This window comes from Lasioglossum baleicum, chromosome 1 (genome assembly GCF_051020765.1).
Source record: "Lasioglossum baleicum chromosome 1, iyLasBale1, whole genome shotgun sequence".
In the NCBI taxonomy this organism is placed as follows: domain Eukaryota; kingdom Metazoa; phylum Arthropoda; class Insecta; order Hymenoptera; family Halictidae; genus Lasioglossum; species Lasioglossum baleicum.
In genome coordinates, this window is record NC_134929.1 from 4,950,810 (window position 1) to 4,969,939 (window position 19,130).

Below are 19,130 nucleotides of genomic sequence, written 5' to 3' on the forward strand. Positions count from 1 at the left end.
TCTTCGCAAGTAAAAAACAAGGAAAGACATACCAAATCGCATCATAGCAACGCAAACCTGTGCGTCCAGAGGCACAGAAAAGAGCTACGACAAATGGAGTATTTCAGTGGGAGAAAGCGATAAAAGATGAAATCGACTCCCTAATACATATATAATATGGGTACCCCGTCCGAATAATAAAAATATCGCCGATTGCAAATGGGTTTTTAGCATTAAAATGGATGAAAAAGGTAATCCATGCAAATATAAAGCGAGATTGGTTGCAAGAGGTTTTAGTCAACAATATTTGTTAGACTACAATGAGACTTTAGCGCCAGTAGCTCGTATTGCAACATTTCGAATGCTCGTAGCCTTTGCAAATCAACATAATTTATTAATTCACCAAATGGACGTTAAAACAGCCTTTTTAATTGGTCTACTGAAAGAGGAGATTTATATGCGTGTACCAAAAGGTATTCAAGCGCAAGTAAGTCAAGTATGCAAATTAGGAGTGCGCGGGTTCCCGAAATTTACGGGAACCCGACAGTCGAGTCGAGCCGGAGAAAGTCGAGCGAGCTCGAGCGAGTACTCGAGACATCTGAATGTTCGAGTAGCTTGATCGCATCGAGTAGCTTGATCGCATCGGGTAGCTTGATCGCATCGGGTAGCTTGATCGCATCGGGTAGCTTGATCGCATCGGGTAGCTTGATCGCGTCGGATGCTTGATCGTCACGGATAGCCGGAGACATTCGGATTACATTATTACATAGATTAGCCAAACTCGGACGCGATCTTTTTATACTCGTGATTAAACATACGATTCGTAATTCGCACTAATGCGGTCCTGAATTATGTACTCGGTTTTGTAAGACGAAATATACAAAAAAAATATATATATTTCGGTTGTGGATTTCGGTTTCGGCTATGATTCTGATGATTTCGATGATTTTTTATAATGTTATACAAATCAACATTTTGAACAAATAATTAAAAAAATTTGTATTATTATGTATTATTAAACTATTATCTATTATTATTCTTTATTTGAACAATTTTTTAAATAAGTAATCTTTTATAATATTTTTAAATAAGTAATCTTTTATAATATTTTTACAAGAACGCTAACAGTCGAATGATTTTAATAGCTTTGTTCACGCGACAGAAACGTGCAATTTCCGCACGTCGTTTGTTTTAGCCTTTCCTTTGTTTTGACAGTTAAAACGACTTTGTTGCATTTCAGATTATTGAGATATAGCTAATGTCCGATACTAGGTGCCGTCCGGGGCTAGGGAACTCCCCCTATATAAATATTGTATATATATATATATATATATATATATATATATATATATTACAGATATTTATTTATTTAAATAATCGTTTTGACAATAAATTCTTATTGAAACAATAATTCAAATAATGTAAAATAAACAAGTTTCTATACATTATAAAAATTTATTTAAATAATTGTTTAAATAATAAATACGTATTTAAATAATGAGTATATAAATAAAATTGTAAATATTATAAAAGATTACTTATTTAAAAAATTGTTCAAATAAAGAATAAGAATAGATAATAGTTTAATAATACATAATAATACAAATTTTTGTAATTATTTGTTCAAAATGTTGATTTGTATAACATTATAAAAAATCATCGAAATCATCAGAATCATAGCCGAAACCGAAATCCACAACCGAAATATATATATATTTTTTTTTTGTATATTTCGTCTTATAAAACCGAGTACATAATTCAGGACCGCATTAGTGCGAATTACGAATCGTATGTTTAATCACGAGTATAAAAAGATCGCGTCCGAGTTTGGCTAATCTATGTAATAATGTAATCCGAATGTCTCCGGCTATCTGTGACGATCAAGCATCCGACGCGATCAAGCTACCCGATGCGATCAAGCTACCCGATGCGATCAAGCTACTCGATGCGATCAAGCTACTCGAACATTCAGATGTATCGAGTACTCGCTCGAGCTCGCTCGACTTTCTCCGGCTCGACCCGAACCCGTATATGCGGGAACCCGCGCACTCCTAATGCAAATTAAATAAAGCATTATATGGCTTAAAACAATCTGCCAGGTGCTAGATTCAACTTTTTGAAGTGACTCTTCAAAACCATGGTTTTCAAAACTCTTCTGTAGATCGCTGTTTATATTTCCTTGACGGGAATCATATTTGTAAAAATATATATGTCAGTTTGTACGTTGACGATCTTTTAATAGTAACGTACGATAGAAGCACATTGAAAAACTTTAAAAATTATTTAAAGAACATATTTTCAATGACAGATATGAACGAAATGAGATTATTCTTAGGAATAAATGTTGAAAGAAAAGATGATATAATCACTCTAGATCAAAGCATCTATTTACAAAATGTTTTAAACAAGTACAAAATGAGTGACTGTGAAGCGGCCCCTAGACGTTCAATAATATTGTCAATGCAGATTTACAATAATATTGAAGCTCCCGTCAATACGCTTCAATATGATCTCGTCAATCTAGCTATCAATACGGCGACTGCGCATTGTGACGCATTTGTTACGACGCGACGCACACTGGTCCACGCGCTCGATCCAGCTGTTCATTTGGTAAAAAAGCAACTTGCCCAAATCGATGTTCATTGAATGTATATTGCTTCCTAAATGTCCATGACATTCGAAAACGATGAAATTAATGAGATTTATTGAAAATTGTGATTATAACAAGCATTTAAAAATCAACATTTTATGAATCCTATTTGCCACCGAAAAAATTACCTCTTTTCTTATTGATACCCTGGATAATCTATATTATGTTCTATATTATGTGTCCATTTTTGTTGCAAATGAATAGTATTTGTCTGTATTTAGAGCATATCTCTTGTACTAAGATTTAATATTTATAATTTATTGAAATATAACACACAATGCCCAATGAACTAAATAGAATCTTCAAAGTTTTCAATCTTTGGTGAAGGATATCTTTCGAGTCCCCCATTTAAAGCGTATGTGTAGCCTGAATTGCGGCCGAACCTCTGGCATTTTGATGATGCAGTCGAACAATTATCATAATATTGAAAGATGTTGAAGAAAAAAATAATGCCAATAATGATTTGCCAATATAATATAGTATAATGTCAATTGTTATTGTTTTTTATACAATAAAAATTATATTTTTGTTTTTTATAATTAATATTATGTTTTTCGCACAGTTTTAAATAAAATATTTTTAATTATGTTTATAAAATCCATTACTTCAAAAATGATTGATTATTGTGTTTATTTAAAATCTGAACCTGATTTATCAGACACTTCCGATAACCTGAGAAAAAAATGTTTCAAACAAAACTTAATCAACATTCAGCAGTCTACAAATTTCAATCGAAAAAATTAAAAAGGAAATTTTTAATGCATAAATAATTAGTCACCTTGAATTTTTAAAAGTCAATATATGTATTTTTGACTTCATAATATTGTAGCTGATATCAAAACGAATCCAACGACCTAAATTACTATACATACCTTTAAATTTTCAAATAGTGCTAAAATATTAATGAACAGCTAGATCGAGCGCGTGGACCAGTGTGCGACGCGACGTGGCGATTTTCAAATTAAAGGTTTACTTTTTAAAATGAATATTTATCTATCAATATGCTTCAACATATTGATCAATGCGTTTGAACTCCTTCTAAACGGTTAATATGCTCTTTCAATGCGCCTCGTCAATATTATTGATGGCCGTATTGACAATGTTATTGAACGTCTAGGGGCCGTTTAATAGTATAAGTACTCCATTGCCTGCAAAGATAGATTACACTGCCTTAGATTCGAACGAGTATTTTGATGCGCCATGCAGAAACCTTATTGGCTGCTTAATGTATGCCATGTTATGCACGCAACCTGATTTATGTTTCGCTGTGAATTTGCTTGGCAGATACAGTGTCGCAAGATGAGAGGAGTCACGGCAGTGTGGCCAGATTGATGGTGAAACCAACATCTTTTCCCCCTCCAGGCTCTCCACCTTATCCCCTTCCACTATCCTATTCCACCGTTCAGTACCTACCGCGCACGCGCAACGTGTCTTCCATTCGCCTCACTCTGCCTCACTCTATTCTCGTCGCGCAACGTGTTACATATTACTCTGGTAATCAGAGAGGGGGTACTTGTATTCCCCCCGATTCCTTTTCGATTACCCCTGTCTGGACACACTGAGTCACGGTGAAATGATGTACCCCCTCTCTGATGACTAGGGTAATATGTGATACGTTGCGCGTGCGCGACGGGGTTTAGTGGGGCGAATGGAAGACACGTTGCGCGTGCGCAATGGGGACGCAACAATGACATGACATTTCGCAGGTTTTAGGTTATTGCCGCGTAAAATTCACCCATTTACTTATTTCACATTGTTCCGGCCGACCGATACACAGCCGACCAGCTGGGCCGACTTCGCATCAGCGCGTCATCGTGACGTCACGTCGTCGAAGTGCCCCCCACTTCCAGTCTTACTCAGGTGCGAATTTCGGTCGAACCGGCTGATCGGCTCACTTTGTTTACTACCACGTTGGTTGCTCGATCGCGCGAACAACCGCCGGTTGACTTCGCCGTACTCGTTATCGTTTGCGTCTATCTAAGCGTTTCGTCGCGTCGCGTGTATTTTATCGTAATTGTTCTTGATTATTGTTAAGTGTGCTTTGTGAGCGTAATAAACTCGTGTGTGTGAAAGACGGGTGTAACCGGTTTCTCTCTTGCCCTACTATTCCTCGCATCCGATCTCCAACATTTAATGGTCCTTCGAGCCGGATTGATCGGCGGCTCTCAGCATCTCAACTTGAGATCACGGATAGTGGGTGAGAACAATCTGAAACGCATAAGTGAACCGGTGTGCGATTAACGGCAAATCGCATCGTACATTTGAATCGTCCCAGCGACCGTTGGTGCCCGCTCCGTGTTTTGGTATCGTCGCGTTCGCGCCTCTCGTGACCTCGCTTTCGTCAACTTAACGGTACGTTCAAAATGTCCACGGCCAGCGGATTACTCGCCTTGCAACTCGAGCTGTACAGACACATCGAGCGTGTCATCGTCAACACAAAAAAGAAGGGAATGGCGAATCTCACTGATACCTACATCCACACGCGATTGAAGGTACTCGCCCGTAATTGGAATGATTTTCGAGCGAATCATGTCCAGCTCCAGCAATTGTGCACGGACGAGCTCCAGGCTCACGAGTATTACACTCGCGACCTGAACTCCGCATGTGAGGAACTGGTCGTCGACACCGAGACCACGCTAGGCGAGATACTCAAGGATCTCTCACCCCGCGGTCCCGACACGCGAGACAAGCCCAGCTCCCGTCATCACGAGAAAGCCACGTCCTCGGCAAAACTCCGACGAATCGAGATTCCTAATTTTTCTGGGGACTTCAAAGCCTGGCCGCCATTCAAGGCACTGTTCACCTCGCTGGTAGTAAACAACGCAAACCTCGATGATACCGAAAAATTTCATTATCTCCTCGTGAGCCTCAGCGGCGAAGCCCTCGACCTCGTTTGCAACCTACCGGTCGACGGGGATCAATTTGAACGGGCATGGCAACTCGTCGTCGGACAATACGACAACAAGCGCGTCCTCGTCGACCACCTGCTTGAAACTCTGTTTTCTCTCACCACGGCGACGTCGGAATCCTCGTCGGAATTGAAACGGATTCGCGGGACAGTGAATCAAGTCCTTAACGCGCTCGAAGTGCTCAAGTGTCAAGTGCAGCATTGGGGGCCATTTCTCATATATTGGGTATCTCGACGGTTGGACTCGGAGTCACTGAAAGCCTGGGAGCTTTCAATAGCTACCCAAACCGAGTATCCGGAGTTCTCCGTCCTGGACGAGTTTCTGACCCATCGCATCCGCGCGCTCACCACGATCGAACGAGCACAACCTGTCACGTCGGCACAAAAAACGCGATCGTCCGGCGCTCACTCGCACGCGACCGTCGCGCCTCAGAAACGATGCATCCTATGCACCGCGGATCACTATCTCGGAGCCTGCAACCAATATCTCGCGAAGACTCCGGATCAACGAAAGCAGCTCGTGAGCCAACATAAACGCTGTTACAACTGCCTAGGTGCCCACCCACGACAGGAGTGCCGCAGCACTAAACTGTGCCTGAAATGTACTTCGCGACACCACACGTCGCTACACGGAGCTGCCACCGTCCACTCCGGCTCTTCTTCGTCCGCGGACGCCGTCTTGACAGATGAGCCCTCACCAGCCGCTGTACACCACGTACTTCCGATCTCGCCCAAGGTGTCACTGCGTCGCCCGATGCTCCTGGCCACTGCACTTGTGAACGTTGTCTCCGCCAACGGGGACAGCATCCGCGCTCGCGTATTACTAGACCAAGGATCCGAGGTCTCCTTCATCACGGAGTCCACTTGTCAACGACTACGTCTTCCTCGACAGCGTGCCTGCTTGCCTATTTACGGCATCGGAGCGGGTCATAATGTGACGACACGGGGCGTCTCCACGGTCACCATATCGTCGCTCACCGAGACGTACACCTGCGACGTAACCGCCTTCATCTTACCCGAGCTGACACATTATGCACCCACCGTGACAAATCCGCACTCTAATTGGTCACACCTACACGGGTTAAAGCTGGCCGACCCTTCCTACCTGGATTCGCAGCCAATTGACATCGTGATCGGCGTTGACGTCTACAGCCGCATCATCCGACCCGACATCAGGCGGGGGGAGGACGACGCTCCAGTAGCCCAACTCACCACATTTGGTTGGGTCATATCAGGGCCTGCAGCCTCCGCATTCCCGAACACTGCGTCCGTCGGAGTCTCCAGCTTCCAGTGCGGCGTCGATCGGGACCTCTACGAGTTGCTGCAGCAATTCTGGGTCCAGGAGGAGCCGAACACGCAGCCCACAGCGACGTGGACAGACTCCGAGCGTCAATGTGAGGAACATTTTATTAATACGCACTCCCGTGACCAAACCGGGAGATACATTGTGCGCTTGCCGTTCGCAAAAAACCCCTGCGAGCTCGGGGATTCGCGATCGGCGGCGCTTCGAATATTGCTGCGGAGCGAAAAAGGACTCGCGTCTCGCCCTCAATTCCGCTCGAAATACGTGGAGTTCCTCGACGAGTACACACGACTCGGTCACATGCGCGTCGTATCAGCCCGCGAGGCTCGTGAAGAAACCGCGTCCTACGTACTACCGCATCACGGAGTCCTCCGCGAGGCAGGAGAATCCGCGAAAATCCGCGTCGTATTTAACGGATCGCATAGCACGAGGTCCGGCGCATCTCTCAACGACTGCCTGCACACCGGTCCAAAATTACAGGTTGACCTCGCTGATGTAATCCTACGGTGGCGCAGATTTCGTTTTGCGTTCTCCGCAGACGTTGAGAAGATGTACCGGCAAATTCGAGTACATAACGACGACCAGATCTTCCAACGAATCCTATGGCGTCGCGATCCTTCGTTACCGGTTCAGGAACACGCGCTCACCACCGTCACCTACGGCCTCGCGTGCGCCCCATTCCTCGCAATAAGGTGTATGCACCAATTGACCAACGACGAGGGCGACAAGTTTCCACTAGCTCGGGATATCCTATTGCAGGAGACCTACGTCGATGACGTGTTATCGGGCGCGAACTGCGTGCAAAGCGCACAGGAGAAGATCCGTCACCTCCAGCGTCTCCTAGGAGCGGGCGGATTCATCCTTAAGAAATGGGTCGCCAACTGCGCGGAACTGGTCCCCGCGGAGGAACAGCGTCCAGAGCCATCAAACGCGAGAACACTGTCCATTGACGCCTCGCACCGCGCTCTCGGTCTCGCGTGGAACACGGCATCCGATGCGTTCGCGTTTTCGTTTCAATCCCCCTCGAACGCGCGCATTTCGAAGCGAGGAGTCCTGTCGACAATTTCGCAGCTCTTTGACCCGTTAGGATGGCTCGCGCCCGTCACCGTGCAAGGCAAACTGCTCATGCAGGAATTGTGGACGCAAAAAACGGGATGGGACGATGCTCTCCCGTCGGAGTTCACGCGTCGATGGGAGCGATTCTGCACCGACTTGCCAGAAATTCGACATCTGACTCTGGATAGATGGGTCGGACAACTCGACCCCGACCGCGGTGTCGAGATTCATGGATTCGCCGATGCCTCCGCGCGCGCTATGGGTATTGTCATCTACATCCGAGTCAGAGACGACGACGATACATTCCGCGTAACGCTGCTCTCCGCCAAGTCCAGAGTCGCTCCCATTAAGCCGATGACCATCCCGCGTTTGGAATTGTCGGCCGCGCTCCTCCTCGCAAAGCAAGTCGCGCACATACGAACGGCATTGGACCTCGAGCGAACACCAACGCACCTGTGGACAGATTCGGCCGTAGCGCTCGCGTGGATTCGCAGCCCTCCCGCCAAATGGAAGGATTTCGTGCGGAATCGCGTCGCGGATATACACCAATTCGCACCGCAAGCGTACTGGCATCACGTCCCAGGGTCAAGCAACCCTGCGGATTTAGCGTCCCGCGGCGTCTCTCCTAAAACATTGCATAATTCCATTTGGTGGCGAGGGCCTGCATGGCTGCGAGACTTCTCTCCGACATGGCCCGCGGAAACACTGTCCCCGGATCCCCGCATCGACGCCGAGAAACGACATGACAAGACCTCCGCCTTGCACGCTGCGTCAAAGTCCACGTGGAATTTAGTCGACCGGTTCTCATCCCTCACTAAATTACTGCGTATCACTGCATTGTGTCGTCGAGCTGCGCGCCGGATGAAAGTCAAACGAGCGAATCGCGGTCCTGTAGGTCCGTTGACCGTCGCTGAAATTGAAAACTCTCGACAATTTTGGATTCGCCAAACCCAAGCGGATCATTTCGCCCAAGAAATTCAGGCAATATCACACAGCGCAGTCGTACCGAAACACAGCACTATCGTCAACCTTATGCTCTTCGTAGACGCGAACGGCATCTTGCGCGTGGGAGGACGTCTGCAGCACTCCCTTCTCGATGCAGACCAGAAACACCCGATAATCTTGCCACGATCCTCTGCACTCACCGCCCTCGTTATCGCCCAAGCGCATTTGCAAAACCTGCACGCCGGCCCGCAGCTCACACTATCAACGCTACGACAGTCGTACTGGATTGTCGGCGGTCGGCAACCGGTGCGATCTTTCATAAATCGGTGCGTAACGTGCGCTCGCCATCGAGCTCGGCAGTGTACTCAAATCATGGGACAACTCCCGTCGCGTCGCATCACTCCCGCGCGTCCGTTTTTAAATTCCGGAGTAGACTACGCGGGCCCTTTCCAATGGCGAACTACGCGCTGCCGCGGAGCCAAGACCTTCAAAGGGTACCTCGCCTTATTCGTCTGCATGGCCACCGGTGCCGTGCACCTCGAGTTTGCATCGGACTACTCTGCAGACGCATTCTTATCGGCCTATAAACGTTTCACGGGACGTCGGGGCATTTGTAGTACACTGTCTAGCGATTGTGGCACAAATTTCGTCGGTGCGGACGCCGAACTGCGTCGTATGTTTAAACGAGCTTCGCAGGAATCTCACGCGATCGCAAACAGTCTCGCTAATCTTGGAACGCAGTGGAGATTCAACCCCCCCTCCGCGCCACACTTCGGCGGCAAGTGGGAAGCCGCAGTTAAATCTACTAAGTTTCACATGCGCCGCGTCATCGGAGAATCCGCACTGACGTTCGAAGAGTATGCGACATTGTTTGCGCAAATCGAGGCGTCGCTGAACTCGCGGCCGATCTGTCCACTGTCCGACGACCCGTCCGATCTCTCCGCACTCACACCGGGACACTTCCTGATCGGCGATGCCCTGAACGTCATTCCTGAACCGGACCTCGCGGACACTCCTCGCTCTCGGTTGTCACGATGGCAACTTCTGCGGCAACTCCTTGATCACTTTTGGTCGCGTTGGTCACGGGAGTACGTACAGCGATTTCATTCGGCATCGAAGTGGCATTCGAAGTCGCCGCCACTTCAAATCGGAGATCTGGTTCTTGTCCGCGATGAACGAACGCCACCCGCCAAATGGCCTCTTGCACGCGTAACAGCGCTCCACCCAGGAAAAGACGACGTTACACGCGTCGTCACGGTCCGCACGGCGTCCACCATCCTCAAACGGCCGATCCTCAAGTTATGCCGTCTTCCTGTAGAAGCGGATCAACCCGCAGCATAACACGTCACCCGCGAAGGTCGACAATTCCGCCTTCTTTGCCAAAACTGCGTCTCGGCAAGGGGGGGAGTATGTTCCGGCCGACCGATACACAGCCGACCAGCTGGGCCGACTTCGCATCAGCGCGTCATCGTGACGTCACGTCGTCGAAGTGCCCCCCACTTCCAGTCTTACTCAGGTGCGAATTTCGGTCGAACCGGCTGATCGGCTCACTTTGTTTACTACCACGTTGGTTGCTCGATCGCGCGAACAACCGCCGGTTGACTTCGCCGTACTCGTTATCGTTTGCGTCTATCTAAGCGTTTCGTCGCGTCGCGTGTATTTTATCGTAATTGTTCTTGATTATTGTTAAGTGTGCTTTGTGAGCGTAATAAACTCGTGTGTGTGAAAGACGGGTGTAACCGGTTTCTCTCTTGCCCTACTATTCCTCGCATCCGATCTCCAACACACATACTATGTAATTATTGATCCCTTTATGTCTATGTTGTGAGTTGTATTTCTTTAAAATGTAACGTTACAAATAAAACATAATTTGTCAATTTATCGTGTAGAAGAAAAATGAGTGAATTTATTATCCCAGTCTCTTTTGTGCAACTATTTTAGAGGAGCGTATGAGAGTTAACAGTGTTAAAATATATTATGATTTATTGATTTTATTGAAATGTAACTCAATAGTACATGGACACATAGTAAGCATTCATACTTCGCTCCACGACTGAAACTCCCACATGTTACAATTAATTTTATTTATAATAAAGAATATGTGGGGGATCTAAATATGAGAGAGAGGAGGAAAAAGGAAGGAGAGCGTTTCGTCCTAGGCCCGCTAGAGGACTCATCAGTAAGGCTATCTAGCGGGCCCTGCCTTAGACGGTTGGGATGTCGGAAGGCGGTTGAGGACTGTATATATACAAATCATTGAGGAACCGAGTACTTGCGGGAAAGGTCTTTCGACTCCTGTCCCTCTTGTGGCATATGTAGGAAGTTGCCGCTACATTACCCCCCTGCCAGTGTATAACGATAATCTTGACGAGTTCCCTTTGTCAGAATCCGAGGAGGACGATGGGATTGCTTGCAGGTCGTTGCCCACTCGATTGATGCGTGTCGAGTTTTTTTGAGAAGCGCGCTTTTTTTTAGCTCGAACTGTAAACACTCATCATGGCGAGCTAGTGAGTCGCGCTCGTGCCTATCGAGCCGTAGATGCTGCTGTCCTAGCATGGCCGCTCGAAGAGAACGTGGATTCGGTCGCTGATCCTCCGTGAGTCCGTCGTGATCTGCTGACGTCGGTCGTCTGCGACAGATCGACGGGTCGCCACACTAGGAGAGGGATTACGTATTCTCGGCCGGTTTGCAGTAGAATCTCCATCCTCCTTGATGTTGTTGTTGGGCTCCTGGTTGTTGTCGTCCGTTTTTCCTCCGGTCGGTCTCCGTCTTGCGTTTCTGTTCTGCGTCGGGGTCACCAATGTGGGGGATCTAAATATGAGAGAGAGGAGGAAAAAGGAAGGAGAGCGTTTCGTCCTAGGCCCGCTAGAGGACTCATCAGTAAGGCTATCTAGCGGGCCCTGCCTTAGACGGTTGGGATGTCGGAAGGCGGTTGAGGACTGTATATATACAAATCATTGAGGAACCGAGTACTTGCGGGAAAGGTCTTTCGACTCCTGTCCCTCTTGTGGCGTATGTAGGAAGTTGCCGCTACAAATATTTACAGTCTCTATTTAGAACGACCCACATGATTCATATGTAAATACATAATAGGTACGATACGATACGCGACAATAACCTAAAACCTGCGAAATGTCAGTCGTTGTTGCATCTCCATCGCGCACGCGCAACGTATCACATATTACTCTGGTCATCAGAGAGGGGGTACCTTGTATTCCCCTCGAGTGACGGTTCGGTCACTTTCTGGCGACACTAAGCAGATATCGAAATAAGAATAATAAGGAACTATGGCAGAATCTGGAAAGGGGAAAGGGATCTAAAGAAAGTCTTAAGATATATGTGAAAGGATCGTTGAAATACCGTTTAATTTACAAAAGAAACGATTACAAAAACATATTGACTGGTTACGTAGATTCTGATTAGGCAGGCAATGAAATCGACAGAAAGAGTACGACGGAATATATTTTTAAAATGTTTGAAATAAATACAATCTGTTAGAATACAAAGAAACAGAACTCAATTGCAACTTCCTCAACTGAAGCTGAATATATGGCATTATATGAAGGGATTAAAGAAGCTTGCTGGCTAAAATCCTTGTTATCGAGCATAAAAATAGATATAAAGGAACCAATAACTATTTTCGAGGATAATAATGGTTGCATAGCTATAGGAAATAATCCAACAGATCATAAGCGATCGAAACAAATCGACGTTAAGGATGTTCTGGAGGTATATAAAAACGCAACAAAATTTGTGAAAATTTGACAAGATATAATTCTTACTAAATTAATGCAATTACCAAAGTTTGGGGTAATTGTGCATAAAAGGTCCCACCTCACAGATTTCGATGATTTTTTAATATGTTGTCAGGGTGAAGATTCTGAACAACTTTTTCCTATACATGTAACCGCCGCTCAGCCTTAGTTTTTGAGAGATTTGCGAAAAACTGCAGCTACTACTACATTTAATTTTGCCTATACGTGCACGCCCGTGCTGTGCGTATGCTTCAGCATGATGCGACCGCTCGTCAACTGTTTCTACAGATATATCACTACGATCGTCGCACTGTGGGGTATTTGGCCGATCTAGCTGGCCAAAAGTCGATTTCGTCAAACTCATCCCAGGTAAAAATGAGTTGTTACCTGGAAAAGTTGAATATTGGGGGGTCAATAAACCATCGGTTTTTTCCCGATTTGGCATTTCCGTACGGAGGTACGATCACTTGAAGTTTAGTCATTCAGTACAGTGCTTGTGCCTTTCGTCGTGTCGTCCGCATTAGCAACGTTCGAAGTGAAATATTTTTAATCACGAAAGTTATTTTAAGAAAACCGATGATGGATAGTGTTGTGGCAGGTAAGTGTGTGTATTTCACACAATTTTAATCAGATATGTGTTCATTTAAATAAATTAACAGCAAGTGAAAAAAGTCAATTTGAAGGCAGTTTTAATCTCAATCTACATACAATCGGAAGGAATTAGTTGTACGCCCGGGTCCGTCCCGGTAATGTTTGTTTAGCCACTGTAAAGTGGAAGGTTTCAGCTTTATTTTAGTGTAAAAAACAGTTGCGATAATTTGCGATTTCATAAGTTATCGTTAAAATAAGATTTGTTGACGTGAATGATATTTTTTTAAAGTGATGGTTTACCTGATTTAAATGCTTCATTTATTATTGTAGGACCATCTAATATTAAGATATTCACACGGAAGCAAATATGGGACATTATGCAGCATCTGAAAAATGCCAATCTAAATGCAAAATTGTCATACGCTGAGGACTACTTGTGTGATCAGGAGGATTATTCTGATGAACAGAAAGAGGAAATTCGAAGAAAATTTTCCCGTATAAAGTCAGAAATAAAGCATAGATGGACTGCAGCATCGAGAAGAGAAGGGTTTTTTTAGAAACAAATCGAAATTGGCTTGACAAAACTTTTGAACTGCCACGCGTTGTAGTGAGACCGGGTCGGCCACCGAAGCAGTCATTCGATCAATCACGGGTAGCCCTCATAGACACGGAAAACACGACTGCCCCAGCAATATTATATGTATATTATATTAGTTATTATATTATATATAATATTATATATATTATATTAATGTGGATGTATCATATGTTATATTATATTATATGGTGAAATAGGAAATTTATATTATATTGTTTATATTATAGTAATTCGCGCATATTGTTAAATCAGTCAAAAATAATACTTTCAATAAAAATTGTTAATTTTTATTTGTTTATAATTATTTTTTTAAAGATAAAATACTATATATAAGTTAGTAGGTACATTTCAAACGCGTTAAGCAAAAAAAATAATTTTGGCCAGCTAGATTGATCAAATACCCCACTGTGCGTCGGACGATCCGATATACCGCGTGAACTTTTTAAATCATATGATGATGAAGAATGAGTACATATTATATTACGACGACACCACACACACCCACCCAGTGCTTAACACGCACCCACTGTTTCTAAATTATACTCTAGATTCTTACGTATTTTCACGTGCTGATTACGAATATGATATTGAAAATTTGCACAAATGTTAATTTCTTAACGGAAACCTCCTTTTTAGAAACATTGGGTGCGTGTTAAGCACTGGGTGGGTGTGTGTGGTGTCGTCGTAATATAATATGTACTCATTCTTCATCATCATATGATTTAAAAAGTTCACGCGGTACATCGGATTGTCCGACGATCGTAGTGATATATCTGTAGAAACAGTTGACGAGCGGTCGCATCAGGTCGCATCATGCTGAAGCATACGCACAGCACGGGCGTGCACGTATAGGCAAAATTAAATGTAGTAGTAGCTGCAGTTTTTCGCAAATCTCTCAAAAACTAAGGCTGAGCGGCGGTTACATGTATAGGAAAAAGTTGTTCAGAATGTTGAGTTTTACAACATATTTAAATTTTATCAAAATCGGTGAGGTGGGACCCTTTATGCACAATTACCAAAAGTTGTTCAGAATGTTAAGTTTTACAACATATTTAAATTTTATCAAAATCGGTGAGGTGGGACCCTTTATGCACAATTACCAAAAGTTGTTCAGAATGTTGAGTTTTACAACATATTTAAATTTTATCAAAATCGGTGAGGTGGGACCCTTTATGCACAATTACCAAGTTTGGGTTCGATTCACTGCACCGTTTAAGAATTATAGCAACTTAAAGTATGCTCATTTTAACACGCCTTCTTATGGAGAATTCATAAAATTCCACTTGAAACCCTATTTAAACCTTGAAAACACGCAACAAGAAACTCCATTTTTTTTATATGTAGTAAAAATTATGTAATTAATTATGTTCAAAATTTATTAGGATTCACTAAACAGTTACAGAGCAAAAAAAATATAAACTGTTACAAAACGTCAAATTTATCGTGTTGTCTCTCGCTGAATATAGCTACAGAGGGTACAGTATTCGCAAAAGTTTAATGCAAAATATAGTCATGAATGGCTTTCATTGCCAATATTAAGGGATTCGAATTTCTTGTACATTTGTCTCCCATTGTACCTCCAGAACATCCTTAAGTATCATTTTCCACGAGAAAAAATTGAACAAAAAGTAATATAAGAACAATAACTAATACTGAAATATATACAGGGTGTCCCACTGTATCGAGAACGGCAGAATATCTCGGAAGACAGTGTCGTTATCAAAAAAGTGTTCCTACAAAAGTTGTTTGGTATTACGGGCTACGTTACGTGGTATTAATTGTGTTGTTGTGGGTGGAGTGGTGGAGGACATTTCAAGGTCACCTTGATTTTTTGAAATGGAATACTATATTTTTTTCTTTAGAAAATAATAGCGGGTAGTGAGACGAGTCCAAAGATGTGCTAATTTTTTTTTGCTAATTCAAAAAAAAAAATTTTTTTTATTTTATTGTTTTGTGCTTTTTCGCGACTGCAATCTGTTTTTCAAACAGATTCCCACAAACCTATCGCAGTAATTTAATACCGACGTATTCGACGCCACTTAGCAGCGGCTGCTGGCTGTTGGCCGACGACCGATCCAGGATGTAAATACAAGCTTTTTTCACCTTCATCAAAATCAGAATAATATCATGTAGCACATCTTTGGATTCGTCTCACTACCCGCTATTATTTTCTAAAGAAAAAAATATAGTATTCCATTTCAAAAAATCAAGGTGACCTTGAAATGTCCTCCACCACTCCACCCACAACAAAACAATTAATACCACGTAACGTAGCCCGTAATACCAAACAACTTTTGTAGGAACACTTTTTTGATAACGACACTGTCTTCCGAGATATTCTGCCGTTCTCGATACAGTGGGACACCCTGTATGTACCTACAGGTGCACAACTGGGAGACAGCTTCACGAAGTCAATAGCAACAGCCAAGTTCCACGAACGCGGATCTAAAGTAGAGTCCACCAGAGTCCATAATTGCGGACGATCCGGTTTTCGTTCATTCTTGCGCATCTCCCACTCCATCCGCCCCCTTCCCAATGTACAGCTCATGCGCACAGCGTCGCCGATGCACGCCGCGCGATGCCAGAGCTGCAAGAGCGTTCTACCGGGTGTATTTAGCAACAGTGAGCAACAGCGATTTTCGAAACGAGCCATTCTCGTTTTTAGCGCAAGCTAATTTTTGTGTATTTTGTGCGCATTTCTGTGAATAATTTAGACGTGATAATGGAGGAAGGAGTTCCTGGGCCATCTGGCACGTCTCCGATTTAAAAAAAACCCATCAGGAAAGGTAAGTTATGAATATACAATCTTACGAAAGTATTTGAATGCACTTTAAAACAGTATAATTATTTCATAATCGGACGAATCGACCTGGCTTTTTTTGAGCGATTAGAAGGATTGATCCACCAAATGAAATGCAAAAGAGATTTTGAAAAATTTTCATTACAGGCTCTAATAACAAAAGTTTTAAAAATTGTCTTTTTTTATTTTCTCATGTAATTCTTAGCAATTGCAATCTTTTCAAAATCTCTTTTGCATGTCACTCGGCAAACCAACTCCTTTAATATTTCAAAAAAGTTAAATCGTTCATAAAAATAGCGATTATAAAAAAGTTAAACGTGAGGAATTCGAGTTGCGTTCGAGGAACGCTTTTTCGGGCATGCTAAAAGTGACCGTGGAGGTTTTATGATAATAGCGGGTTTTTACTGCAGGCTACCTGTGAGCCCTTCGGACCTCGGTCGACACGACCCTCCGGAAACTCGATGTTTTATGACGCCCGGCATTTGTTATTGAAGTTGGAACGGAATATTCTAAAGAAGGAGACATGCATTGTACTATTTATAATACGAAATATTTTTTACTATGTTTTCATTTTCTTTACATGAAACATGTATTTTAAATCTTGTTCTTTTTTCAGTTTGTTAGCTCAGCGCAGAAAAAGATGATAATCAATGTTTATAAACATACTTTGATTGAACATCCTCATTTATCGTATAAGGTCAGGATTGTTAACATTTCGAAGGAAGTTGGAATTGGCCAATTGACAATCTCGAAAACCATATCGGAGTATAAATCTACCAAGGCTGTTTCATCTCCAAACAGAAAAAGGCCACGATTTAATATTCTAGGTATATTGCACATAATAATAATTTTTATACCTTTATTTACAAAATTAAAATTTTATATTATTTTTAGAGAAGACATCCGAGGAGGATGTCCTAGCAATTAGAAGAAAAGTGCATGATTTTTGGCTGCGGAAGGAAATACCAAACATGCAAAAAATTTTAGAAGCGGTCAACAGCGACCCCAGTTTACCAGATTTTAGCAGAACGACATTATATAGACTGCTGAAGAGAATGGAGTTCAAATTTATTACTCGGGCACGCAATAGTGCGTTAATAGATAGACCATACATTATTTGTTGGCGTCAACAGTATGTCAGAAATATCCAAGCGTTACGTGCCGAAGGGAGGAAAATATATTACTTGGACGAAACGTGGGTCAATGCTGGCGATTGCCGAAAAAAATTATGGGTCGATACGAGTGTGACGTGCCCACGAAATGCTGCTGAGAGGGGACTATCAACTGGGATACCCAACCCAACAGGAAAGGGACAACGTTTAATAATAGCTCACATTGGGTGGTCAGATGGGTTCGTACCTGGAGCCCTCCTTAAATTCGTGGCGAAGAAAGGTTCTGGTGATTACCACCAAGAAATGAATGGCGACAGATTTCTCAGTTGGTTCCAAAGTTTTCTGCCCAAATTGCAAGATGGATCAATAATCGTAATGGACAATGCTCCATACCATAGTGTCAAGATGGAAACATTTCCAACCATGGCTTGGAGAAAAAGTGACATTAGTAAGTGGCTGGAGGAAAAGGGGGAAGTGATAAATCCACTATATGTAAAATTAGAGTTGCTGCTGTTAGTAGAAAAGTATAAAAGGGCAGAGACCAAATATGTAATAGATGAACATGCAAAAGAGCATGGGCATACTGTGGTACGGCTTCCCCCTTACCATTGCGAATTGAATCCCATCGAGTTTGCATGGGCACATGTCAAAAACTTTATAAGAGGACAGAACACCACCTACAAGTTGGCGGACATTGAAAAACTTGTGGATGGTGCAATTGGAAATGTGTCCGCTGAGATGTGGCAGAACTTTATTCGCCACGCAATTAAGGAGGAGGACAGGTTTCGCCAAATTGACAACATGACTGATTCCACGTTGGAATCACATGAAGACGAAGGCGAATGGATGTCCCATTCTGACGGCTCGGAGTACTAAGCGTTCCCACTGTATATATTTATTTGTATATATTTTATTGTTATGTATGTAATTTGAAAATTTAGTTGTAAGTTTAGCTTAAGTTTAGTTGTACATTTATTTGTAAGTTTAGTTGTAAGTTTAGTTGTAAATTTAGTTGTAAATTTAGTTGTATATTTAGTTGTAAATTTATATATAGTTGTATATTATAATATACTATGTTTGTATATTATAATTTGTAGTTATAAATTATCATTTCTAAATTTTGATGTCAATAGTCATTTATAAATCCTGTTGTACATCGTCATTTGCAAACTTTTTATTGTACATTGTCGTATTGCGCGTGATTATTATGGTAATGGTACGTGTTTTCACACGTAATGATTTCATGAGGACAATTTACAATAAAATTTACAAATGACAACATACAACAAAATTTACACGAGTATCCTACCCATTAAACCTTTGCGCTCGAGAGCCACTTCGCTATTAGATCGGAAAGTCGTCGAGCGCAAAGGATTAATCCATACTTATTGTCTCGCCGTGTATATTAAACTCGCAGTCAGTGGGGAGGAAGA

At 43.1% G+C, this 19,130-nt stretch overlaps 2 protein-coding genes across 2 annotated transcripts; both read left to right on the plus strand.

Annotated features, from left to right (window-relative positions):
* The first annotated feature begins 4,992 nt into the window (after positions 1–4,992).
* LOC143211095 (uncharacterized) lies at positions 4,993–10,182 on the plus strand. The gene has a single exon (XM_076428518.1). It carries the CDS (start codon positions 4,993–4,995, stop codon positions 10,180–10,182), a length of 5,190 nt encoding a protein of 1,729 aa, XP_076284633.1.
* Positions 10,183–17,072: 6,890 nt separating this feature from the next.
* LOC143210588 (uncharacterized) lies at positions 17,073–18,715 on the plus strand. Its single transcript, XM_076427595.1, has 2 exons — positions 17,073–17,412; positions 17,480–18,715. The coding sequence occupies exons 1-2, from the start codon at positions 17,226–17,228 to the stop codon at positions 18,571–18,573; spliced, it is 1,281 nt and encodes a 426-aa protein (XP_076283710.1). The 5' UTR covers positions 17,073–17,225; the 3' UTR covers positions 18,574–18,715.
* The last annotated feature ends 415 nt before the right edge of the window (positions 18,716–19,130 follow it).

Coding starts and splice junctions, on each gene's coding strand:
- LOC143211095 (XM_076428518.1), top strand. CDS start 4,993: ATGTCCACGGCCAGCGGATTACTCGCCTTGCAACTCGAGCTGTACAGA.
- LOC143210588 (XM_076427595.1), top strand. CDS start 17,226: ATGATAATCAATGTTTATAAACATACTTTGATTGAACATCCTCATTTA. Junction 17,413..17,479: donor GCCACGATTTAATATTCTAG/GTATATTGCACA, acceptor TATTATTTTTAG/AGAAGACATCCGAGGAGGAT.